Source organism: Cebus imitator, unplaced genomic scaffold (genome assembly GCF_001604975.1).
Source record: "Cebus imitator isolate Cc_AM_T3 unplaced genomic scaffold, Cebus_imitator-1.0 Scaffold137, whole genome shotgun sequence".
Taxonomy (NCBI): domain Eukaryota; kingdom Metazoa; phylum Chordata; class Mammalia; order Primates; family Cebidae; genus Cebus; species Cebus imitator.
The window spans coordinates 4,459,715-4,486,313 of record NW_016107452.1 but is presented as its reverse complement, the minus strand read 5'-3'; the positions used below and the strand labels follow the sequence as shown (position 1 = coordinate 4,486,313).

General features: G+C 50.9%; 1 protein-coding gene across 1 annotated transcript in view; it reads right to left on the bottom strand.

Annotated features, from left to right (window-relative positions):
• Window positions 1-26,599, bottom strand: part of LOC108313458 (c-Maf inducing protein) — a 259,500-nt gene that overhangs the window by 103,131 nt on the left and 129,770 nt on the right. The window contains exon 2 of the mRNA XM_017541862.2: window positions 1,533-1,658. Coding sequence (XP_017397351.1) covers window positions 1,533-1,658 — 126 coding nt within the window. The remainder of the gene's footprint in view (window positions 1-1,532; window positions 1,659-26,599) is intronic.

Below are 26,599 nucleotides of genomic sequence, written 5' to 3'. Positions count from 1 at the left end.
AAAAAAAAAAAAAAAAAAAAGGAGCGAGTGAAGAGGCAGGGGGCTGGCAGGAGAAGCGTCTGGCAGGAAGGTGAGACTGACATCTATCATAAAGATGAGAAGAGAGAAAGAAAGGACGAGAGAGGAAGGCTTTGCTGGCTGTGGGGGAAGAGGGACAGGGTGAGAGCGGACAGGAAGCAAAGCACAGAGGGCACAGCCGGACAGATTCACAAAGAAGAAGGCAGACTGGGGTGGGCGTGGTTTCCGGAGTCCCCTGAGAGCTGACAGTAAGGGACAGGACTTTCCCAACAGCTCAGTATTCCTCGGAGGCTAAACTGGGTGACTCTTAGCCCAATGCTGTCACACCATCCAGTGGCCGCTAAATCTGAAATAGCACAAAGAGATGCTCTCTAAAAACCTAAGAGAAAGCTAAAACAATCCCCCAAGAAAAATCAAGGCAGACTTCTTTGCACTGATAAGAGGGTAAATTTTCTCTAGATGAGGGGTGTTGGACCCAGGGTTCCTTCTGGGAAGTGGGCTGGCTCCCCGACATGATAGAACACGTCTTATGTATGTGTGACCGGGGCTGGGGATGTCAGTTACTTCTCCATTTGCAGTGGACCCACTCACCGCCTGTGTGTGGGCCTGGCGGGGCTTCCCATCAGAGTACCCGGGCCTTGCCTGAGGTCAAGGGTGGGAGAGTAATCCAGGGGAGGGCATTCCTGGGGGCTGAGTGGGAACACAGCAGAGCCAAAGCTACTGGAAAGAAAAAGGGCACTCACTCTTAAGGCTCACAAGCTCTCAGAACGTGGCTTTGGGCTCCCGGCAGCTCACCATTCCTACCACACGGTGAGATTCTGCCAATGAAGCCACCACACAGAAGTGCAGCCAGGACATGGAGAGAGACCCTGAATATTAATGATGCCACCTGACCCCTGGATCCAGCAACGCCTGAAGTCCTCTCTACGACTTTCCAATTATTTTAATAGTTAACAGCATTAAACTCTCTTTTTGTCTCACTAGTTAGAATCATGTTTGTGACATTTCCAACCAAAAGTCCTGACCAGTACACACAGAATGCCCCTTTTTCCCCAAAAAGACAGCTTATACTTCTATCAGTCTCAAAAGACTTAGATCAACAGCAAGATGTCACAAACCCCCTCACTCGAACTAAAGCAAAAAGGTATTATCTATTGCCCATCTGCTTTTCACAGCCTTCTTGGGACTAACAACACACCCGTATGCCTGTTTCCTCATGTGTAAAATGGAGATCATAAAACATACTTATCCGGTTTATTAAGGGAACTAAATGAGTCGCCTGAAAAGTTCCTGCAGCAGGCGAGCCGTAGGCGCTCAGGCCAGGCACAATCCCCCTTCCTTTTCTCCGGTCAGACCCAGTTTATAGTTTTCTTATACTTGGAGAATAAAATCACCCAACGTTAAACAACCTTTCCTCTTGAGAGTTGGCTAGCTCCCTCCAAGGGAAATGAGGGGAGGGCGGGTGCAGTGGGGTGAGGGAGAAGAAACTGCTTGCTCATGTTTATTTCTCCTACCTGCAGTAAGACAGTTCCCCCAGGAATCGTGAGCTGTAAACAGTACTTCGGGGCATTCTCCCAGGACAGCAGCTGAACGTCTTCAATCGCACTGTAAGAGACTGAGTTTTCCATGTACCCAGTTGGCTGCAGCAAAAAAAGAAAAAGAAGAGACACACGTTGGTTACAGGAGAGGCGTGATGTCCGCATCTCAGAAGGTTCCTGGAAACATTGCCCCTCTGGCGACAGGCAAATGGAGCTGGTGCAGGAACTTGGCGCCTCTGGGGGCCAAAGGAAGCCTCCCTGTTTCTGGCTGGCCATATCCAGATGCAAGGGGGTTCATTGTCAAACTCCACCCGCACGTTTGGAGGTTTGCAGTTGGGAACAGAGTGGGAGCGGGTGGAGGGCAAGGACTGAGGCACTGGTGCTCCTGGTATCCTCCAGGCCAGCACAGGGCACGGCCAGAAGCCCGCCATCCCTCACCAGCAACACGCCACCACCTTCTCCTGCCCGGCAAGCACTGACCTCCCTCCCTCCTCCTCTCCCCACAGATATGCATCCTCCTCCCAGCCTCCAGAGCCACGTTCCAAGATGGCAAACTCCCTATCCCCACTCCCCTGCTCAACATTCTTCAATGGCTCCCAATGGCCCAGCCACAAAATCCACACTCCCATCCACAGTTGACAGCGTCTCCCTGTGCACCCCCCGCCGCCCTGCACCATGGCGACATCGCTCCCTTTCCACACTCCTCATACTGCCCTGCTGATGGCGCCTCAAACTCAACCTGTTCCTTGTCCCAGAAACACCACAGCCCCACACCTGCCATCTGTGCTTCTACTGTCCCTGTCTCATCTCAGCTGCACTTTTTGGGGCAACTCACACCCTCCAGACCCATGACACACCCAGGTGGCACCCTTCCCTGTGTCCTCCTCTTCCGGGGCTCACCACATCCTCTTTTATTATTTGTAGCTTTATTTGGTGTCATTATCTGTGGGGTGTCTGCCTTCTGGCCAGGCTGTTAGCTCCCTGAAGCCAGGGCCTAGGTCTGTCTTGGTTCCCACTCTTTCCCCAGTGCCTGGCCCATGGCAAGGACTCAACAGCATGTGTTGAAAAGAATGAGAAGAGCTATCATTATCAGTCATGAGCAGGGCCGGGCAAGAGAAACCCACAGCCACCCACTATCTCTGAGTGAGTCTTGCTGCCCTGAGAAGGCACCCGGTGACCGAGAGACACACTGGTCACCAGGAATCAGTGGAGCTAGAGCTGTCCTTGCGACTGTGGCTCCAGGAAGCCAGACTTCGGGACAATCAGGTGAGTGCAGTGCAGCTGAAGAGAGTAACAGCGGACACTGCCCAAGCTCTGGCATGCACCCTGCACACATGGCAATTATTTAATCCTCACAAAGGTCTTGTGGAACAGGTATCAGTCATTCCATCATACAGACAAGGAAGCTGAGGCTCAGGAGGTCACATGATTTGGCCAAGGTCATCCAGCTAGGAGTGGCATGGCCAGGTTTGAACTCAGCCACTGACTACGGAATCAGAGGCCGGACCTCTATCCTGTGTTGCAAGAAAGAGGCAAAGGCAATTCATCTAATTCCACCGTAAAGATGGAGGACCTCCATTAGGTTTGTTAATTCAGTATGTGTCTGCCAAAGTAGAGTTACGGTGATCAGGGTGGGGAGGTAGAAAGGGTTGATGGCTGAAGCTGCCTCAATTTCCCTGATGTGATCAATTCCTAGGCTCAAAAAGTACAAGGCATTGATCAATTAATTCTTCATTCATTCCTTCATTCATCCGACAGACATTTATGAGCTCCTACTATGTTCCAGGCGCCATGCTAGGTGCTGGAGATTCAGCAGTGAATAAGACCAGAGCCCAGCAGGCAAACAGACAACAAACAAAATACCGACATAAATAAACTACTGGAGAGTGGCAGGTGCTGCAAAAAGAATCACAATGGGGTGTGATGACAGGTGGCTGAGAGCAGGAGTAAAGAACATTCCAGGCCGGGCGCAGTGGCTCATGCCTGTAATCCCAGGACTTTGGGAGGCCGAGGTGGGTGGATCACGAGGTCAAGAGATGGAGACCATCCTGGTCAACATGGTGAAACCCCATCTCTACTAAAAACACAAAAATTAGCTGGGCATGGTGGCGCTGTGCCTGTGGTCCCAGCCACTTGGGAAGCTGAGGCAGGAGAATTGCTTGAACCCAGGAGGCGGAGGTTGCAGTGAGCCGAGATCATGCCACTGCACTCCAGTCTGGGTAACAAGAACGAAACTCCATCACAAAACAAACAAACAAACAAACAAACAAACAAGAATATCCCAGAGCCCACGTCAGTGCAAAGGCTCTGAGATGGGAACAGCTGGGAGTGTCCAAGGAGGAGCTGGTGAAACGGAGCAAGGGTGGGGTAAGTGACACCTTGGAGAGAAGGGCGGGCCACTCCTGGAGAGGTTAGTAGGTCCACCTAGGGGCTCAGGGATTCCTCACAGGTGGCTGCAGAAGCCTTAGCCAAGGTTCACTAGGATTGCCGCACAGAAAACAGACCTGGAAGGAGACAGTGGTGGCAGGGGACAGCCTGCAGGCTGCTGCACAGGTCCAGGTGAGCGATGAGGCTGCTTGGACCCTGTAATCTAAGGGAGGAGACAGCCGCGTTCATCCCGTCCTTCCCACCAGCGCATCGCTCGCCCTCAGAGGACCCTCTGGCCACCAATCCAGGCGGCTGCCATGTGTCACCCAAGAAGGTTCTCTTCATATCAGCATGCCTCAAAGTCACACTCGTGAGCCTGCCCTTCACTGATCTGCCCTACTCCAGGGTCCCGTGCACTGCTGTGTTCTCAGTCTTCTGCAGTAAATGGCTCAGCCCTCACAGCATGTCTTGTCCTGAGCACTGCTGGAGAAGCCAGGGCTTGCCAGTTGCTTCTATGCTCATTTTCCTCACCCACATTCAAATATTTACGGTGTTGGTCACTGACTATCTGTGTCCCCTGCTAGTTTAGGCACCGCGGGAGCAGGAGGATTCACCTGCTCTGTTTCTTGTGCCTAAATGGTGCCTGACCTTTAGGAGATGATTATTAATTTATTAACAAATGAATGAATATCTTACAAAAATAAAGGCAATGTTTTTTACATTGTGTTTTAAATCTGTGTTTTACCTATAAGCACCACCCACAACACACAGGAGAGACGCTTTCTGAGCCTACATTTGTACGGCCCTGCCTTAGCTGTCTTAATGTGGCTGTGATCTGAAGTTGCAACCAAGACTTTTTGGGGAAAGGCTGGGTATAAATAAATACATACTGGTTTTTTTTTTTCTTTGAGATGGAGTTTCGCTCTTGTTGCCCAGCCTAGAGTGCAATGGCGCATTCTCGGCTAACTGCAACCTCCGCCTCTCTGGTTCAAGCGATTCTCCTGCCTCAGCCTCCCTAGTAGCTGGGATTATAGGCGCATGCCACCACACCTGGGTAATTTTTTTGTATTTTTAGTACAGATGGGGTTTCACCACGTTGCCCAGGCTGGTCTTGAACTCCTGACTTCAGGTGATCCGCCCGCCTCAGCCTCCCAAAGTTCTGGGACTACAGGCATGAGCCACTGTGCCCGGTCCATGTTGTTTTTAAAAAGCAGATGAGCTGCTTGCCTGCTGTCTGAAGCAGCAGCTGGCCAAAAGCAGACTTTTTAGGACCAAGGAGGCCTGTGTTTGGGCCACTTAGTGTTTGTCCTTAGGCAAGTTACTGTCCCTCTCTGAGCTAGTTTCCTCTACTGGTTAAGATAAGAATTTATTTAGTAGGTAGAATTCCTGGGAACATTAAAGGAGATCCAGTTTATCAAGGACTCAGCACAGTACCCAGAACAAACTAGAGTGCAATCAAAAACTATTGTGAGAAAGACTCAACTTTGCCTCTGGGGTCTTCCGTCACAAACTCAGAACCCAGTCTAACCAGGAGAAAAACAGCAGACAAACCCTAACCAAGGGACCTTCCTCAAAACTCCTGACCAGTGCTCATGAAAAGTGAGGAAAGCCTGAGCAGCTATTCCAGCCGAGGGAAGTTTCGGGAGCCGTGACTTAGAAGTATGGTGGGATCCTGGATGGGATTCTCAGACAGAAAAAGGACATCATGGGAAACCTAATAAAATGTGGACTTTGGCAATCACGTATCAATATTGGTTCATGAGTTGTGCCAGACGCGGCACACAGACTAAGAGGCTACTAGCATGGATCATCCGCAACACTTTTCCTCACATCTCCCACTGTCCTAAAAGAAAACGTTCATTTAAAAACAAAAACCAAACTGCCGCTCCTGCTGCAGTACTATCACCGGGCATGAACACATGAGGCTTGAGGGGACTCGGGCTGGATTGGGATCCAGGGCCCCTGAATGCTGCTGTTCTTTGGACTCAGATACGAGCTAACACTGCCCAGGCACCTCTGCTGTTCTGGGTACTTTCCTGTTGCTGGGACGATTTTACAGATAACTGATAATTCCCTGGTAAGGTGAACATGATGATCGGAGCTCCAGGGGAGGAGATTCCTGTCTGGGGTAGGAGGCTGAATTGGATAAGAGAAAACATTAAAATTCTCCTCCACTGAGGGATGGTAGGGAATCCTGCTCTAAGATGCATAGCTAAGAGAACAGTAAGCAGATTAATTTTTTTTTTTCTAAACGTAAGAGCAGTGTAAGGCATACTGTATGATTCCATTTATATGACATCCTGAAATAAACAAAACGACAGGGGCTGAAATCACACCCAGGGTTGCCAGCCGCTGGGGCGGGCGAGGAGCAGGGGGACTTGTGGGGGCGATGGGAATATTCTCTGTATTGACTGTGGGGGCGATGGCACTTGGCTGTATACGTTTGTCAGAACTCACAGACCGGCAAGCTGAAAGCGTGACTCTTACTGTATGTAAATTACAAAGCAAACCTGACTAAAAAAGGCAATGCGTGAATACTGACGGTAATTTGGAAGATGATGAACAGAATAAAATCTCTCCCATAAAAATCCAATCAAGACCACTCATTAGCACTCTGGTGTATGACTTTCCTGATTATTTTGACATATAATTTTTTATAAAGCCCAAATCATAAAGTACATAGAATTTTGTAATGCCTTTTTTTCACGTTATAGCATATAGATTTCCCTGCTCCGATCAGTGAGCTCCAGCACCCTCACTGTAGCAGCTATAAAACATTCCGCCAGCATCAATTTCATCCCTGCTGTCACCCCCTCCCCCAGGGACAGTGCCACTGTTTCATTTCATGCTGCCACGCACAACTCCGCAGTGAACATCCTTGTGAAACATGTTTTTCTACCCTATATTTAGGATTATTTCCTTAGGCCAGATTCCCAGAAATGGAATTACTGGGACAAAGGGCAAGAGCATATTTTACGTTGTTGCCAAATTGCTCTCATTAAATGGATATTAAAGGGAACCGGGGAGCCCTGGCCAAGGCTGAGGGGCCTTTGTCCTGGGCCACAGGCTTGACAGGGCCATGTGAGAAGCAAGGAGCGAACCTGGGTAGGTTCTGCAGGGTGGGTTCTGCAGGAGGGCTCCCCGACCGACTGCCCGCAAGGTGACCGCGCCCTGCAGGTACTGTAGATGTGGCAGCCCACGAGCTGGGGTTCCTGCCCCTGGGGACACTGCCTTCCATGGGAGTTGGGGAATGGGTCGCTGAACTCTGTCTTTGTCTTTTGGCTCTGAGAGACAGATATGGGGCTAGTTTTTGGGGGAGGGGGTCTCACATCTGCCAGACCAGAAAGAGATACTTCCCCTCTGCCTGTTTCCAGATGAGCACACTGTCCAGTGGCACATGATGCTGGATCTGGGCTGGAAAAGCAGGGCCTGGAGGGACCTCATGAGGGCCCCATGTGAGCACCCCACCCCCACCAAGGCCTTCAGAACTGACGTTCCAAATCAGACACCTCCTCAGACCTACTCCCAGAGTGGGTGGGGAACAGGGTGAGCTGAACCCCCCAGAAACAGCCTCCCATCAGGCCCCTGATGCTGGCACAAGGCCCCAGCCTGTGCCTTCCCTTGCCTTTCTGGGGAGCCAGCTCCCTCCGGCCCAAATTTGTCTGCTGGTTTCCATGGGGATTCCTCTCAAAAGGAATATGAATCATGACGTCCAGTCTGACTAAAAGCGTGTCCCAGGGAGGGGAGGAGCTCCCAGACCCCAAAAGAAGAAGTCAGTCTGGAAAATCCTCCCGTGAGCTTGCTCTCGAGGCCAGAGGATCTGGGAGGCCATGGAAACATTGCCCAGTCAGGGATGGGGTTGAAAACAGCACGCTGCTTGTCATGGGGCATGTGTGGCCCTGACAGCTGGCTGGATGTGCTGGGCTGGAGACAAGTCCCCTCTCTCCCTACATGGAAGTGGCTTGAATCATCACACAGGGGACACCCATGCTGCACAGCCAGGGTCCACGTGGCACCATCCCACTGTAAGGAAGAATCTGCTGGACCTGCACATATACCCTGGGGCCTGAAAGGAGAAAGAAGTGGGATGGCAGGCGAGCGCCTTCCAGCCTTGCTCAGAGAGTCAAAAACAGGACTAATGACGAGGCCGCCATCACAGGGTCCAATGCGGTGGTGCTGAAAGCGGCTTGATCTGGGAGAATGGCTTCAGTCCTCACCGCCCCCTGCAGCACTGCTAAAGATCAAAGTAAAATTCACTTAACGTAAAACTAACCATTCATCACTTGCGACGTGCAGTTCGGTGGCATTTAGTACATTGGAGATGCTGTGTCACCATCATCTCTATCTCATTCTGAGACGTTTCTACTCCCCAAAGAAACCCCCACACCCATTAAGTCGCCACTCCCTGCTCCCCCATCCCCAGGCGCCAGGCAGCCACCAGCCTGATATCTATCTACGGGACTCGTCAGTTCTAGACATGTCACATAAATGACATCACATACTTCGTGGCTCTTTCTGTCTGGCACCTTTCACTCACTGTTTTTTGAGGTTTATCTGTGCCGTGGCATGAATCAGAGCCGGATTCCTTTTTACGGCTGACTGACATTCCATTGTAAGGGCAGGCCACATGTTTATCCATTCATCTGCTGATGGACACATGAATTGTCTCTAACTTTTGCCTCTAGTGAAGAGCCAGCTGCATGTATCTTTGTTAATGATGACAGAAGGACACCTGCTAGGCAAACGCTACCTTCCCTACGCCGCAACCATACGGGTACGCACAGGTGTCCCTGGCTAACACTGAGCAGTTACCATGCAGCCAGCACCATGTCAGCAGCCTTAGATATTTTCCCTCATTTAACCTGACAACAAAGCCGAAGCAAGTAAACTGTATTTATTCCTGTTATTCACATGCCACAGAAGAAGAAACTGAGGCACAGAGCAGGGACACCTCACACAGGCCTCCTGCTCTCCTAAGACAGGTCCAGGATTCACTTTCACAGCCCCCTAAGACAGCAACTGCCATCCCTCTGTTAGGCCAAGTTCCTCTGGCCAGAGGCAAACTCCACTTTGCACACCCTTGTGATCACGCACCTCAAGTGCCTATTATGCAGAAAGGAGCTGGGACCAGAAGCCACCGCTGGGACCAGAAGCCACCGAGGAACCGGCATGGCAGGGCTCTCAGGACCCGCCTTCTGCAGCAGCCTGCACTGCGGGTCCCAGACACCTACAGCTCTGCTTGGCCTCCAGGGCAGAAACCCACAGACGCTCATTTGGGGAAGGCCTGTCAAATCAGATGTTCTCTTTGATCCCACAAAAGGAAAGTTGTATAGCAAAAGCAAAGTGGCAGGTAACGATCTGCTCCTAGACGGCCGGTTTGGGCCTCAGGTCCCAGAACAAATCTCCTGAAACGCTGGTTTCCTTCAGGTAATTAACCTCTCCTTGCCCCGGGGCTGTTGTTATCGTTACTGTCATCCACTGGCGAGCCAGGCTACAACCCAGCCGTGAGCCCTGGCGTGGCGGGCACAGGGGAGCTGCCTGCACCTTTCTCAACGGCCGCAGAGTTGGAGTGACTGTGTCTATTTCGCGGTTTCTCCAACCATTCATTCTCCAGATGCCGATCAGCCAGTTTCTTTTGCTGCCACTGCACCTTCCCCCATACCTGGCCCTCAAAAAATCACTGATGGATTTTTTATTTTTTTGAGATAGAGTCTTGCTCTGTTGCCCAGGCTGGAGTGCAGTGCCGCGATCTTGGTTCACTGCAACCTCCGCATCCCGAGTTCAAGCAATTCTCCTGCCTCAGCCTCCTGAGTAGCTGGGATTACAGGCACACAACCACCACCCCTGGCTAATTTTTGTATATTTTTTTAAATAGAGATGGGGCTTCACCGTATTGACCAGGCTGGTGATTGCTCTAAATTTCTTTGTAGCCTAAATGCATCGATACCGGGACTGCCCAACAAGATTTTCTGCCATGACACAGATGTTCCATACCTGCACTCGCCAACGCGGGAGCCACCTGAACACCTGAAATGTGGCCAGTGTGGGGAGGAACCAAATTGCACATTTTATTTAATTTTCGTTAATTTAACTGTAAAGAGCCAGATGTGGCCAGGAGCTAGGTTGCCGGTCAGCTCCGTTCTAAGTAACACCCTCCATTTCTCTAGTGTGTGTCCATTTGTAATACACCTTTGTTCACAGCATATTCCATCCTCCAACCAGCCTTGTGGTCAGGATTAATACTTTTAAAAACCATACAGATGAGGAAACCAAGACTTGGAACTAAAGGAGAATGGTCATGCCCTGATACTCCAGACCCCTCCCTGGATAGGAGCTGTCACCTAAGGACTGACTTCATGTAGTCATTCAACAAGCAGAGGCGTCCTAGATGCAACCCTATTCCCAGGTCTGGGGACAGGGCAGTGACAGGAACAGACACAGCTCTGCCATCACGGAGTCAACAAGCTTGGGGGAGACAGATGATCCCTGGAGATGGCCAGTGAGATGAACAGAAATCTGTGTCCTTAGATGTGTCAATTTTCATATGTGCCACTGGGCATCTCTGACACTAAGTGGCCCACAAGACTCAGAGGAACCCCAAAAGGGAGCTGAATGGAGGGACTGGCCCAGGGCCCTGCTGGAGCCCCATGGAGTTGGTGGAGGGCCCGGATGCAGGTGTCCACTCCCTGCTCTAGTCCTAGAATCTTCCAGGCTGGGAGACTCCTTTTCCTGCTCCCCTCGCTCACCTCCCACCTCACCTCCACAAGCCCTCAATTCCGCAATCCCCCAGAGGTAGGTATTGCATCACTCCCATGACAGACCAGAAAATCAACACTCTGAGGAGGTCACAATAGGACCAACCACACACAGCTACTCAGCTAGGAAGAAAGCCAAGACCTTTGGACTTCACGCCCTGGCCTCTGTCTATAGGCAACTGGTAAGTTAAAGACGAGAGGGGTTGCCAGAGTGTGAGACCATCATACCAGCAGAATGGCTCAAATGCAAAAGACCAACAATGGTAAGTGTTGGCATAGATACAGTGCAAATAGAATCCTAAATTGCTGCAGGAAGTTAAACTGCAAAACACCTTGTGACAGCTTTGCTCAAGCTGAACATGAGTCCCCTAGAACCCATCAATCCCCTCCTCCACAGAAATGCCCACATTTATGCTCCCAAAGACGTGTGCGCAAGTGTTCCCTGAGCGTGAGGTAGCCCAGACTGGAAACTACCCAAATGACCATAAAGAGAAGAATGAATAAAGAAATCCTGGCGTATCCACTCAGCAGAAGCCTACACAGAGAATGAATGATCAACAACTAAGTGCAACACGTAGATTACATGCACAAACTGAGCATGGAGCAAAGGAGCTGGGCAGAAGCACGTCACTGACGTACAGTACCATGTGCTTCCACCCATACACACTTCAGAAAGAGGTGGACCTGAGACCACCCTGTGAGAAGTCAGGGTGCTAGTCTTAGGCAACCATCCGGTTTCCCTAGGACTAAGGGGTTTCTTGGGACATGCAACAGTCACTACTATATCAGGGGAAAATCCTGGGAAAACCAGGACACGCCGCAGAACCTACTGGTTACCCCACGGAGGGACGGTGCTGGAAAAAGGCAAGTGGGAGCTTTTGGGGGCCTGGCCGTATTCTAGGTCTGGATTCGGCTGTGGTTACACTGGTTGTTCACTTTGTTAAAGTTCGTCAGGCAGTATACAGTGTGTGTACTCTTCTGTGTGTACACGTATATGCTATGTTCCAACTGAAAAAAAATTTTTTTGTCTGTTTTGAGATAGGGTCTCACTCTGTTGGCCAGAATGGGGTGCAGTGGCACGATCCTGGCTCACTGTAACCTCTGCCTCCTCAATTCAAGTGATTCTCCCGCCTCAGCCTCCCAAGCAGCTGTGACAGCAGGCGTGCCCAATCATGCCTGGCAAATTTCTGTACTTCTAGTACAGATGGGGATTCATCATGTTGGCCAGGCTGGTCTTGAACTCCTGACCTCAAGTGATCTGCCCGCCTTAGCCTCCCAAAGTGCTGGGATTACAGCCACAGTGCCCAGCCAAAAGATTTAAAAAGAAAGAAGGAAAGAAATCAGAAGTTCTAGAGTTGAATCCAAACTCTTCAACTTGGCCTTAGGCAAGTCACTTGGCCTCCACTTTCTCCCTGGTAAAAGTGATATCTCATTCACACCCATTAGGGTGGAAACAGAAAAACCAAACACATAAAAGAACACAGACAATAAAAAGTGTTGGAGAAGAAGCGGAGAAAGTGAAACCTGCTTACACCACTAGTGTGAATGTAAAAGGGTGTAGGTAGCTTTTTGTACAATAGTTTGGTATTTCTTGAAGAAGTTAAGTATGACCCGGTAATACCACTACTAAATATACATCTAAGAGACGTGAAAACACAGGCTCACACAAAAACATACAAACAAGTGTTAAAGCAGCATTATTTGCAAGAACCAAAACGTGGAAACAGTATCCATCAACAGATGATGCATAAACAAAGTGTGGTCTACCCATCCAATGGGGTATTATGTAGCCATAAAAAAGATGGAGAGTATAATTCACACTACCACATGGATGAACCTTAAATAGTATGCGGGCTAGGCGTGGTGGGTCACACCTGTAGTCCCAGCACTTTGAGAGGCCGAGGTGGGTGGATAGCTTTGAGCTCATGAATTGCAAACCAGCCTGGGCAACATGGCAAAACTCTGCCTCTACAAAACATACAAAAATTAGCCAGGCACAGTGGTGTGCACCTGTAGTCCCAGCTACATGGGAGACTGAGGTGGGAGGATCACTTGAACCTGGGAGTTGGAGGCTGCAGTGAGCCGAGATTGCGCCAGTGCACTCCAGCCTGTGCAACAGAGCCAGATCTTGTCTCAAAAAAGGGGTAAAAGGAAGAGAAAGGGAGGACAGCGGAGGGGAGGACGGCAAAGGGGAGGGAGGCGGGAAGAGGAGGAATGCTGCATCTGCCTTACTGGTGCTTGCAGAGCAACCGAATGGGCCAAGGCATGTGTGAGCACAGGCGCGCATCTGATACAGGCGGCTATGATTCTGCTGCCCCTCCCACAGACTCCTCAGTGGGTGCTAGGGTGGGAGCAGAGCTATGAGAAAGCGGCCGGCAGGGGCCACAGGTAGGCACCGGGCCAGGTGAGGGTCCACGTGTGCCAGCAGCCAATGAACTCAATGCCCAGACGCACCAGGTGGTCTACGGACACTCATTAAACGGAAGCAATTACTTTCAAGCCTCAACAAGAAAAAAGAGCTTTGCTGAAATGCTTGCCAAGCTCCTCCATCATCCACAGATTACTCCAAAAAGAGCAGAGAGGAGAGCTCCGGCCAGGAGTCAGCCTGGCACACGGGGTGGCCGACCAGCTCCACATGATGGATGGCAAGCAGGCCGCATCAGCTCTCGAGGGCCTGGGGTCAGAGCCCTGACGGCACCTGAGCAGCACAGGGCTGCATGGTAGACACCCCCCTCCACCCTCCACCCTCCACCCTCCAGGCTAGGTACAACAGCTCCTCTTGCCAATCTCAACCAGGTCCCACAACACCCAACTCTCCTTGGGGACCCAGAAGGGGTCATGAGTTCATCAAGACAGCAGAAAGACCCTCCAGGCACCCTTCTCTGCTCCCAGACCCCAGCAGGATAGTCTGCAGCTGGGCTGGCAGGGCCGAGCTGGTGCCCGGGACTCCGTGGAGACAGTCAGGAGGCAAGACATGGGCTCATTAATCACAAAACCAGCGATGGCAGCCACCCCCTTTTATGGCCACATGGCTCAGGGTTTAATAACAGAGCAAAGGACTGATATTTCCACGTTCGAACCATTCCAGCCTCAGTCATCTTTGTGGGCATGAAAAGAGAGATGAAAATCTGGGTCCCCAGGGTATAGCCCTTGGCATCTGTGCCCCTGGGCACCTTTGCCATTGGAGCAGGTGATGGAGACAAAGATAATCCAAAGTCAGCACCATTTCCAACCGCCTAGTCACATGCATTTGGAAGGACCACAGCAGCCAGTCTGGACTGGGCACATGCCACATGCCAGGTCCTCACCAAAGCAGCCCCCAGAGACCATCTTCCCCTGATGGATACTTCCCAAGGATCCCGGGAAAGGGGTGCCGCTAGGACCCATTTCATGGAGAAGAAAAGGAGGTTCAGGGCCATTAAACAGTGGGCCTCGGTCACTAATCAGCGGAAAGACCACATGGAAGCCAGGACTGTTTCAAGGCCAGCCTAGCTTCTCCCAGACTCTGGCCTGGGAGCCCCAGCATGAGCAGAGTGAACCGAGGGTGCACAATAATGGGCAGCTCAAAGGAACAACACCACAGTGTGAAGGGCACTGCAGGAGGAAGGGCCGGTACACAGGGCGAGGGCAGGAGGGAGGGGCACCCGGGAACACCAGGAGGGCCGCCCGGAGGTGACCTTTGAGCCAGGTCTCAAGGTAAGCAGAGGAGCGCCAGGCATTCCGAGCAGAGCAAACAGAAAGCACAAGGAGCCAGAGTCCGTGCGACCCTGGTGTGGGTATGAGAAGTTGTCAGAGGAGGGCTGGGTGCAAGGATGCCCCCAGGAGGGGCCTGAGACACAACACAGACCAGGAGACGGCCCGTGACTGCCCAATTTCTGAATCCTCTCTCTTATTCTTTCTCTCTTTCCATTCCTCTCTTTTCTAGAAAATTAAGGTGTAAACAGCAAAATGTAGTAAGCTGCAGCCAGGCACAGTGGCTCATGTCTGTAATTCTAGCACTTCAGAGGCCAAGGTGGGAGGATCGCTTGAGGCCAGGAGTTTGAGACCAACCTGGAAAACAGGGCAAAACCCTGTATCTACTAAAAACACAACCTAGCCATGTGTGGTGGCAGACACCTGTCATCCCAACTACTCAGGAGCCTGAGGCAGGAGGATTGCTTGAGCCTGAATGGTGGAGGCTGCAGTGAGCTGTGATGGCATCACTGCATTCCAGCCTGGGCGACAGAGCAAGACCCTGTCGCAAAAAAAAAAAAAAAAAAAAAAAAAAAAAAAAAAACAGTAAACTGGGTAATGAGCAGAAGGGCATAAATCTTCAGTGGGTTCATTCTGACAATGCACACCCCTGTGTGTGTGCCAGCCAGGCCAAGATGGGGAGCATCTCCACACCCCTGGGGGCTCCCCTGCACCCCTTCCCAGCCCAGAAGCTCCAGAGTGCTGACATCTATCTCTACAGATTAATTAGCTCTGCCTGTTCCTGAACATGCTGTAAATGCAGTCACACAGCAGATACACGTTTGTGTCTGGCTTCTTCTGCCCAGAATGGCGTCTGAGGGCTTCACCCTTGGGGCTGTGTGCACCTGCAGCTCATTTTTCTTTGAATCGCTAAGTAATGCTCCACCCCAGGTGCCAGTACAGAAAGAAGGACATCCTGCCTCTGGGTTCTCACAAGCCTGGGATGCGCCTCAACCCCAGTACCCTCTGGGTACTATCTCCAGCTGTTTGTGTTGTGAGTTCCTTAAAATAGGCACCTTGCATCTCTACCTGGCACCTTAGCTGGTGTCCAGAGTAATGTGACTTGATCCAGGACCTCATGTGCACCAGATACTGAGTCAACTGCCCAAAGACATCTCCCCACGGATGACCCATGCCATGGGTACCATTATGATCCCATTTTATAGATGAGAAAACTGAGGCCCAGAGAAGAGAAGTAACTTTTCTTAAGCCATACTGCTAGTTATTAATGAAGGCAGGATTTGAACTGGCTGAGACTCGAAATCAGAGGTTAGCAAACATTTTCTGTAAAGGGACAGAGAGAAAATGCTTTAGGCTTTGTGGGTCATATGCCACATCTCAGAACTTTGCACTGCCCATTACTTTGCACCCTCGGTTCACCCTGCTCATACTGGGGCTCTCAAGCCAGCGTCTGGCAGAAGCAAGGCTGGCCTCAAAACAACAGTACTGTCTCACATACCATTGTGGTAAGAAAGCAGCCACAGACAGTACAAAAATGATCATGGCTGTGTTCCAATAAAACGTAATTTACAAAGACAAGTAGTGGGTCCAACCCTCATCTAAACCATTCAGGAGGAAATAGAAATGGGATGGAAGGATGGAGGGATGGATGAAAGTAAGTGAAAATGTTTTCTTTCTTCACTTTCTTTGCAAAGAGAACCAAAACACATTTCAGTGGGTGTATAGGTGAGCGGCTGAGTTGTTATCTGTTGCATACACCAAGACTGGGTCCTACTGAGACGTCCTAAGGCCCTCATCTCTGCAGTGTCCCGTCTAGGAACTGGCCTTAGCCCAATTCCTAAGTTCTATGGAAGCATCAGACAAGTTCTGCAGAAATTTTCCAGAGGACGGATTTGTGGAAACATCCCTTCAGCCCATCCCTAAAAGACAGCAGGTGGCCCAGAAGCCAGGAGGCATAGGCTTTCTCTCCCAGGGATACCCACATCCACTTGGGGAAGTGAGGGTGCTGGACACGATCCAGAAGTGAGCTGCCAGGACGGCGGACAAGCTGACCCACGTCTCTGCTGTTCCTGAAGCCATGGGAATGTGCCAGTGTGACAGAAACCTCCTTTGGACACCTGCTGACAGTGTCAAGAAAGGTGGGGACAGTGCCTTCCAGCAACACAGCCTTCAAGAAAATATCAGGAAAAGAAGTCAGGAGGAAGGAATGGGAGGGAGGCAAAGAATGAGAGGGATGTTTCTGTCCAATGTGCAGAGGTACACTGAGGCTCAGAGGGGCGTGGTCATTCCCAGGGTCCCCAGCCAAGCGTCCAGGCAGCAGACAGGGCCGCCTCTCTGCCTCCTCTCAGGAGTCCTGCTGGCCTTAGGAAAGAGTCCCCGGTGAGTTTCAGAAGCTCTCTGCCCTGAGGACAGCCCCCACAGTCAATCCCTGGGCCTCTAGGCTCTGGACACCTGCTGTTACCCCCTGCCCCATCAGCCCATCCCCCACAGCAGCACTCGGAATGTCTTCTCTGAGATCTTGAAGGACCCAGGGCTGACACCCGCCTATAGATACACACACCACTGTGGCACACTTTGTCTTTCTACTTACATTTTTCACTAAGCAGATTCACTCAGCACCTTGTTTACCTGCTATGTCCATGACAGGCTGAGTGAGGGAACAAGGGACAGACAGAAGGTTACTTCTTATGAAGCCTGAATGTGGATGCTTCTCTGTATGCATTTTATCTGGTCCAACAAAAAGTTTTCTTTGAAAATATTACATTGCTCTGAATCGATGGTTAGTTGAGTCTATGGATGCAGATCACAGCAGGGGCTCAGGGGACTGCTTTGGGATTTTCCTTGCCAAGCATGCCCGCATCGTCCCACGGAGAGACCGGTGTGCCTGGAATCGGCCAGGCTGAGTGCCACAGGATGCAAGACCTGGCCTTGCCCAAAAGCACTGGCCATAGGCTGAGAAAACCATGTCTGCATGTGTGTGTCTACTGTGCTTCCAATAGAGGCAGATACTATTGTCATGAATATAAATTTGTTGAAAAGCAAGACAAGGCCAGGTGTGGTGGCTCATGCCTGTAATCCCAGCATTTTGGGAGGCTGAGAAGGGAGGATCACTTGCCATCAAGAGTTCGAGCCCAGCCTGGGCAACAGGGAGAAAGCCCCTCTCCACTAAAAATAGAAAATTTAGCCAGGCGTGGTGGTGCACACCTATAGTCCCAGCTACTTGGGAAGCTGAGGCAGGAGAATCACTTGAATCAAGAAGGCAGAGGTTGCAGTGAGCCGAGACCGCACCACCACACTGCACGGCGGCCTGGACCAGAGGGAGACCTCGTCTCAAAAAAAGAAAAGCAATACAATATTCTGAGCACCAGAAAATGTTTATGGCCTTTTATACATTTTCTCAAGTTGTAATGGTAAAAAACACAGCTTTGGGGACAGAAAACCTGACTTTATATCTCAGCTCTGCCTCATACAGGCCATGGGGCCCCCAGCTAGAGAGCCAGCTGGGCTTTAGGAACCTCGGTCTCCTCATCTGTGAAAGGGGAGTGACAGAGGCCAGGAGACAGGGCCACAGGAAGACTGCACGGGAGGCCCACGTCTGGCTCACGGTAAGGGCTCAACAAATGTCAGCACCTGCAGCAAGAGGGCCCGCTGTGACCCACGACTAAACAGCATGCCTGCTTTCACAGGGTCTCCCACACAGTGGGGGAGACAGACAGAAAAGACAGAAGTGAAATACACAGGATGTGAAGTGATCGTAAGAGCAGGTGAAAAGCAAACCAAGCAGATAACGGAGCTAGGGGATGCTGGGTTTGGGCAATTACTGAAGGCATGGCCACGTCATTTCGGAAGAAAGTAGGTAATGATTTAATCGTCACACCAGCAATGCTGGCAAAGCACCGGGGCTACCGCTCAGTGCCTCCCAAGTTAGAGCACCCTCCCAGGAAATGAAGTCACTGCGTGGTCACACACCAGGACCACATCTGACAAGCGAAGCTCAGAATTCAAAGAGAAAACTTCCACCTTCATAGAATCAACTGCAAGGGACGAGTCTCCCCCAGATCTAGTAAAGAGGTTTAATCTGGGACTGGGAAAAAAGAGAGAGAGAAGACACACATCTACTCCAAAAGACAGACTTGGGTGTTTTTCTGGCTAGAAAACAAAAACTATGCAAGCCGTGATTCCCCTTCTGCTACCTCAACAGAACGCTTCGAGATGGCCAAAGTTTGGGGTGATCGGCCCACCCCTGGGGATCCAGAGGGTCTTGTTCTGTTTGATCCTAATTGCTCCTTCCACACAGTGTCTCAGCTCTGAAAAGCCCCAGTCCTCCTGGAGGCAGGCAGGGGATAGTCTTAGACAAATAAACACAGTAGTTCTTGGGGAAGCAAGAGCTGGCAGCCATAGAAGGAGTGTTTCAAGTGGGAAATCCCTGACGGTTCTTGTTTCAGGTCTGGCCTGGGGGCTGCAGGCTTCCTTGGAGGGTTTCTAGGATCTGTGACAAGGGAGCTCGGCTCATGCACCCACACGCTGGCTGCTCACATGTGGACTTGGCCACCTTTCTCCGAGAGGCTGGACGGTCGGGCCCGAAACATCTGAGGCTCTCCCTCGCCCTCAGGAGGGGGTCGACGTGTGTTCTCTAAAAACCACCATGAAAAATCTGCTCTCTGGAGCCAGGGGAGGAGGGAGAGACAGATTTGGTCACTTCAGGAAGTCAGGAGTGGTGGAGGCAAGTTCTGGAATACAGACGCCTAAATGGCTGAGACCCCCACTCTGGCACTGTCGCTCACCTACTGGGTGGTCTCTGGTGGCCACTTCACCTCCAGGAGCTTCGGTTTTGTCACTGGTAAAATGGGAATGAGAACACCCACCCCCAAGAGTTACCGTGATGGGGATGGCAATCCGTGCGGCAGAGCTGGGGAAGCCGGGACTCTGTGGTGGCTCTGGCTGCACAGAGGCGAAAACGGCCCCCGACTAGGTCACAGGCCCCCGAGTGCATATGACGCAGACACAGGCCGGCCACCTCATCGATCCTACCCACAGCATCTCGCCTTTCAAAATTCCCCCTACGAAACACACTCATCATATAGTGAGCAGAGGTGATATTAAAAATGTTTCATAGAAAGTACAGCCCAGGAATGGGCTGGCCCCATCAGAGCGGACCCCAGCTGTAAAGCCGGCCCCAGTGTCCAGTGCGTTCCCCTGGACCCTGCCCTGTGGTAATGAGTCACGCAGGTTCCCTTTCTTCAGTATAAACACCTGTCTCTCTGCCCTTCTGTATTTCTGTTTCAAATCAACACCAGGTAACTGGTACTAGGGAATGGGAATGAAACTGGACACACTGCATCAAAAAACAAAAACCAGACCAGGTGCGGTGGCTCCTGCCTGTAATCCCAGCACGTTAGGAGGCCAAGGCAGGCGGATCATGAGGTCAGGAGTTTGAGACCAGCCTGACCAACACAGTGAAACCCCATGTCTAATAAAAATACAAAAAATTAGCTGAGCATGGCGGCAGGCACCTGTAATTCCAGCTACTCAGAAGGCTGAGGCAGGAGACGCGCTTGAACCCGGGAGGCAGAGGTTGCAGTGAGTCGAGATTGTACCACTGCACTCCAGCGTGGACAACAGAACTCATCTCGTGTAGCCCATTCTTTGCTTTTGAAAATTGGGAAAACAGCTCATGGGTCCCAACAGACTTAGGTGAATACCCAGAATTCCGGAACAGCCCAGATCTGAATGCAGCGACCTTTCTTCTTTGAGTTCTCCACGTTCTGCTCTCCTTTACCTAACTTTAAGCACCCACGCAAATGCCTCCTTGGTTAACCTGCCCAGCATCTGTGTAACACAGTCCAGATCCCCTTCCTTAAGGACTCCACAGCTGATGGGGAGAGTCAGATGTCTGTAGATGAGTAGAATTCCAGATGTCTGTAGATGAGATGAAAATCCCCAGGTATGCAGATACCTGCATACGCATACACATGGAATTCTACTCATCACAGACATCTTTCCCAAGAGAGCCCTGGGGAAAGGAGGATGAATACTTCAGAGAGTACATGATGTTTGAGTTGGGCTCTGAAGGACGAACAGGAGTTTATCAGGCAGATATAGAGATGCTGAAGGAGGTGACTCATAAAAACCGGTTACATCTCAATTACAGAGGGCCTTGCGTGGCAGGCTGCAGTGCTTGGATTTTCACTGGATCACTGAGGAATGTGAGGTCTCACCGGGATTTAATTCTCCTGGTTCGGGAAACACTAAGTAAATGTATGTGAACAGGCGTGGGAAGAGGGACTCTTGGGACCCCAAGGATCACTGTTGCTACTGTCTCTACAAACAGGTGGGCCTTGAACAACCATCTCGTTCTACTATTGATGCTGCTGCCATCATAGTAACCACAAGTCACCACCTCTAGTGAAAGACGACACGCACCACACCTCCCCTGGGTCTCTCTCTGGGAGACACAGGCCAAGGAGTGATTTTTGCAACAACCATAAAAAAGCACTTCTAAACCTGTGTTATCAAAATAGTGGTACAAAGTTGCTTTGTCCATTTCAGTATCCCACCAATAGGGTCCAGAATCTCACGTTTGAAAGAGCCTGGTGAGTGGAGTCCTGAAGATGGACAGCAGTGTAGGGCGGGACCATCTCTACAAGTAGCTGCTTAGACCCACCCACACCCCAAATCCTTTCTGGAAAAAAAAGACAGGAGCACAAACAGATGACAACGTGACCAATCCCAGAAGCCAGCAAGAGTGGGCAATACAGTCCGGGTGTGAGGATGCTATGCCTTTGTTCGCTGGACCCCACGTCCACTCAACAGGCCTTCCCCAGCAGCGCCCTGGGAACCATCCTCAGAAGGAACGGGGGAGCTGATGAACGCTGGTGAGACAGGTGCTACAAGGCGGGGACACTGACTCTTCAGAGCGGTAAAGGGGAAGACAGCCACTACTCTGCTCAATGCTGAATCTTGAGAATTGAGGAGGAGTTTCCTGGGCCAGGGAGCTGGAAGAGCACTGGGGCTGAAGGGTCAAGACAGGTGGGGCACTTCTCCAGCTCAATCCTCGTGCAGATGCAAAGGAATTTCTCAGATCCAGGGAAGTGGCGTGGTCAAAACGTGCTGTGTCATGCGGTGTCCGCCTCCAATCTGTACTGACACACGCTACAACATGGATGAACCTTGAAAATGTGATCCTAAATCAAAGAAGCCTGACACAAAAGGCTTCAGAAGCTAATTAATCCACGTATACGAAATATCCAGCATAGGCAAATCCATAGCACAGAAATTAGATGGGTGGGTGCAAGGCCTGGGAGGAGGGAAGCAAGGCTGGCTGCCGATGGGCACGCGTTTCCTTTTGAGGCCATGAGAGTATTCTGGAACTAGATAGAAGGGGCAGTGATTGTATAACATTATAAATGTACTAAATGCTACCGAATTGTACGTTTATTAATTATTATTTTTTGACAGTCTCACTCTTTCGCGCAGGCTGGAGTGCAGTGGCATGATCTTGGCTCACTGCAACTTCCACCTCCTGAGTTCGAACAATTCTCCTGCCTCAGCCTCCCGAGTAGCTGGGATTACAGGCACCCACCACAATGCCTGGCTAATGTTTGTATTTTTAGTAGAGATCGGGTTTTGCCATGTTGGCCAGGCTGGTCTCGAACACCTGACCTCAAGTGATCTTCCCACCTCAGCCTCCCAAAGTGCTGGGATTACAGGCATGAGCCACGATGCCCAGGTGAATTATACATTTAAAAGTGGTTTTTACATTATGTGAACTTCACCTCAATGAAAAAGAAGTTCTAAACAAATGCAATGAATTCTAAGAATTTTCCAAACTTACGGGTGATAATAAAGTGGCCATTTCAAAGCCTCTGCTTTCCCTTCACAGGGGCCTGAACAGTTGGAGCTGACTCATGGTGGTGTCCAGGCGCAGCAGGCTTCACCCATGGCCACGTGAACCCCTTCCTTGCAGAAGCGTCCCTTTACTGGACAGAGAGAGCATGATGTGCTAGGGTCTCAGGGGATTCATACAGAGGCCAATTCAAGAACAGAAAGTCATTTCCTGGCATCTCACGTTGTGTTGATAATGCTGGTGATGGATGGCGCTGAGCTAGTGTGATGTTTACTTCCAAGAGCTTCGGTCTCCCTTGTAGGATGAACCAAGGCCCCTGTCATTATGTGGGACTGCAGCTGATCTGCACTGGCACGCTCTTAACAGAGCAACGGCCTTGGCCTTTCCCACAGAAAACTCTGACCGCTGGAGGTAAAAGCGGGGTCATCCTGACAAAGAGAAGGATGATTTTACGCTTCCACACTTACATACACACATAAAACACGTACACAAACACAGCCTTACACTCAGCTGGAAGCAAACAACCTAAAAACTAGATTAAGAGTCTCTTTCCTACACTTCAGACTCACAGTTTATTCATTCATCAAATATTTACGGAGTGCTTGCCGGAGGACATGAAAGTACTTCCAGCATGTTCTAGGTGCGAGGGACACATGATTCAACAAAACAGAAAGAGCTGCCGGCCTCCAAGGAGTTTCCTGTCTAGTAGGGGCTTAGGCTCTAGCGATGACAATGCATGCTGAACCCCCCTCGGGTCCTGGTGGGAGCTCGGGGCGTCTTCCCAGCCCTGGCTTGTGGCAACCACGCCTACTAATTCCACTTCTCCCTTGGATTCAGCGCTCCCAGCCCTTGAATCTAGTGCGTCACCAGGGTCAGAGCCAGCTACTTCTTGCCCTTCAATTCCTCCACACCTTCCCCTGCCCTCTATCCCAGCTTTGCCTCCTATTTTTCTTCTGGAATATTCCAAAGGCTTCCAATCTCTATTTCCTGCTTCCAATGGTTCTGTCTCTACCCAAAACACGGTCACCAGAGTTTTCTTCCCAGAACACAACTCGACTGTGTTGTTTCTCTGCTCAGTGACTTTGAATATCCCTGGTTTGCCTACAGAGAAAAATCCAGCCCCCTTGGCCTTGTACTCAGTAGCCTCCATAAGGTTTTCAGATGCTCTGGTCTTTCCGAGCACCTACTTGGGAAGGGGGTATCCAGAAGGCCTCTGCAAAGACAGACAGAGGACTCCTTGGGTCCAAAGGGGAAAAAAAGTACCCCCAGCAAGCCTCAGCTGGGGCTGACAGTGAGAGGGAACACAGCAAGACAGTGGGTCTTCTCTTGGGGCCCGGTCACTCCCTCGACGTCTGTGACCCGGCTGTGAGAAACTCTTTTGACAAGTTTCACTGAGTGCTGCTCCCTCTCTCTGCCCAGGGTCAAGTATTTCCAATGGCTTATTTTTAAAATGCAAAATTGGGCTTGGGCTAAGAAAGAATTCAGATTTAGCCTCGAACAGTTGCTCAACAAGGAACAAGAATAGATCAGTGGCCGATCCCACTCAGGGTTAATGAACAGAGCCTCCTTTTCTACCATCGAGGTCACAGCTGAATGAGAGGCCTGGAGCCCCGACCCCGGGGGGAAGTGGTGGTGACAGGGTGGGGACATTCACACAGACATGAGGCCTAGGATGTGCTCAACGCTGTCGCCGTCAATGGGGAGACAAAGGGGCTAGGCAGGCCAGATGTTGGCAGCAATTCCCTCTCAGCCCCGAAAACAATTCCCTCTTTCACGGCCTGATCAGACGGCCAGGGTCAGAGGCAATGCCAGCCAGAGCTTACCCTCTGAGTGCCAAGGCCCTTTAGAGAAATTTAAATAATTTTAGATAGAAACACTCCTTCTTTCCTTGCTTTAAGCAGATGGTAGGGAATAGCCTTTGCCCTTTCTCGCTGATGCAACTGTCCCTTGGAGCATCTGCTACTGCATACTGCCACCGTCAGGAGCTCCCGAAGCAGTGGAGAGCTGCTGGCCCCAGAATGGTGTCCCCAACCGCTGTGCACTCCTCATCTTCACCTTCCTTCTGTCTTTTTCATTTGACCCCCGAGACGTGGCGCTGCTGGGCATTCCTGCTCACAGTTCATGAGAGTGCTCCCTCCTGCTTCATCCTAATTTGTTGCTTGTAGTTTCATGGTCTTGGAAACCCAAGCAATACACTTGTCAGGACCGTGCCCTGCACAGTGGGGGAAGGCCCTGCTGGGAACGCGACCGAAGAGTCAGAGTGTGGCAGCCAGCATGACTTCGGCACACTTCTCTTCCTGGATTCTGGGCTGGGTCCGGAGTGTTGGTTGGAAAGTGGTCTCTGAATAAGCAGGGTGTACCTCTGTTTACTGTCAACAAGGTGCACAGATGACTCAAAGCTCACAGGTTCTTGCATCTGAAAATCCACCCTACTGGACTCCAGGGAGCAATGAAAAGATGCTTGCTGTCCTTTAGGGCAGGTCTTTGAGGGCCCTTCTCAGGGCCCACATGTCCCAAGCTCAGTCTGATAAGTAGCTTTTAAAAGTACTACCTTGGCCCTCTCAGGCCCACCAAGACTGGGGACACCCTGGCAAGCTGGCAAACAAATATTCCAGGGAGGAGTTACTGGGGATACTGGCCTGAGTACTTGGGGAAGTGGCTTGATATGGTTTGGGTCGGTGTCCCCACCCAAATCTCATGTTCAAGTGCAATCCCCAAAGTTGGAGGTGGGGCCTGGGGTAGAGGACTGGTTCATAGCAGCAGCTTCTCATGGTTTAACACCATCCCTCTTGGTACTGTCGGTGTGATAGTGAGTTCTCATGAGACCTGCTGGTTTCAATTGTGTAGCACCTCTCCCTGACAGCTCCCTTCCTCCTGCTCCAGTCCTGATGTGCTGGCTTCCCCTTTGCCTCCTGCCACAATTGCAAGCTCCCTGACGACTCCTCAGAAGCCGACGCTGCCATGCTTCCTGCACAGCCTGTAGCACTGTGAGCCCATTAAACCTCTTTTTTATTTTTTGAGATGGAGTTTCGCTCTTGCTGCGCACGGTGGAATACAATGGCCCGGTGTTGGCTCATTGCAACCTCTACTTCCTGGGTTCAAGTGATTCTCCTGCCTCAGTCTCCCAAGCAGCTGAGATTACAGGTACCTCCCCACCACGCCGGGCTAATTTTTGTATTTTTAGAGAAATGGGGTTTCACCATGTTGACCAGGCCGATCTTGAACTCCGATCTCAGGTGATCCACGCACCTTGGCTTCCCAAAGTGCTGGGATTGCAGGCATGAGCCACCGTGCCCAGCCTAAACCTCTTTTCTTACAATTACCCAGTCTCAGGTATTTCTTCATAGCAATGCAAGAACTGACTCATACAAGGCCCCTCTGCAGAGAAGGAAAAGAGCAGGAACTAAAGGGCTCTGGGAATCAGGCTCCCTGGGCCCCAACCCCCGCTCCACCACTCCAGAGCTGCCTGCGTAAGGAAGTGGTTCTCTCGCCCTGTGCCTTGGTTTTCCCTCGTAGTGACCTCAGGATGTTGTTGTCAGGAATAAAGAAAACACTGTTCCCAAAATGCCAAGCTCGGCTATTCTCCTTCTAGGTGAATACCCCAAAGCACTAAAAACAGGGGCTCAAACAAATAGAGCCACACGCTGCATAGCAACATTCTGGTTGTGACGGACTGCAGATATGACTGTGGTCCCAGGAGATTATGATTCCAGATTTTTTCTGTGCCTTTTCTATATTTAGATACGTTTAGACAAGCAAATACTTACCACTGCCACCAGTGTTCAGCAGAGTAACCTGCTGTGCAGGTTTGTGGCCTGGGAGCAGTAAGCCACACCTCACAGCCCAGGTGTGACGTAGGCCACGCCATCTAGGCTTCTGTGGACACGCTCCAGGACATTTGCGCCGTGACTAAACCACCTGACAACGCGCTTCTCAGAACGTATCCCCGTTGTGAAGCAAGGAATGACGACACGTGTACAAGAACGCTCCTGGTGGCTTATTCACAACAGCCACAAAGGTAAAAACCACCTGAACATCCATCAGCAGATGAATGGATAAGACAAAAAAATGATACCTACAGACAACGGAATATCACTCTGCCAGCAAAAGGAAGGCAGTGTTGACACACGCCACGACATGAAGAACCCTGAAAACACAATGCTGAGGGAAAGACGCCAGTTGAAAAAGACCATGTATTGGGCGACTGCATTTCTATGTCAAGTCCAGAAGAAAGCCCAAAAAGGCAGAAATTGGTGGCCATGAGCAGCTAGCGCAGGGGAGGGAGGGGAACGGAGAAGGACTGTGAATGGGTACGAGATTTCCTGCTGGGTGGAGAAGAGGTTTTGGAACTAGATAGAAGCAGCAGTTACACAACATCACTA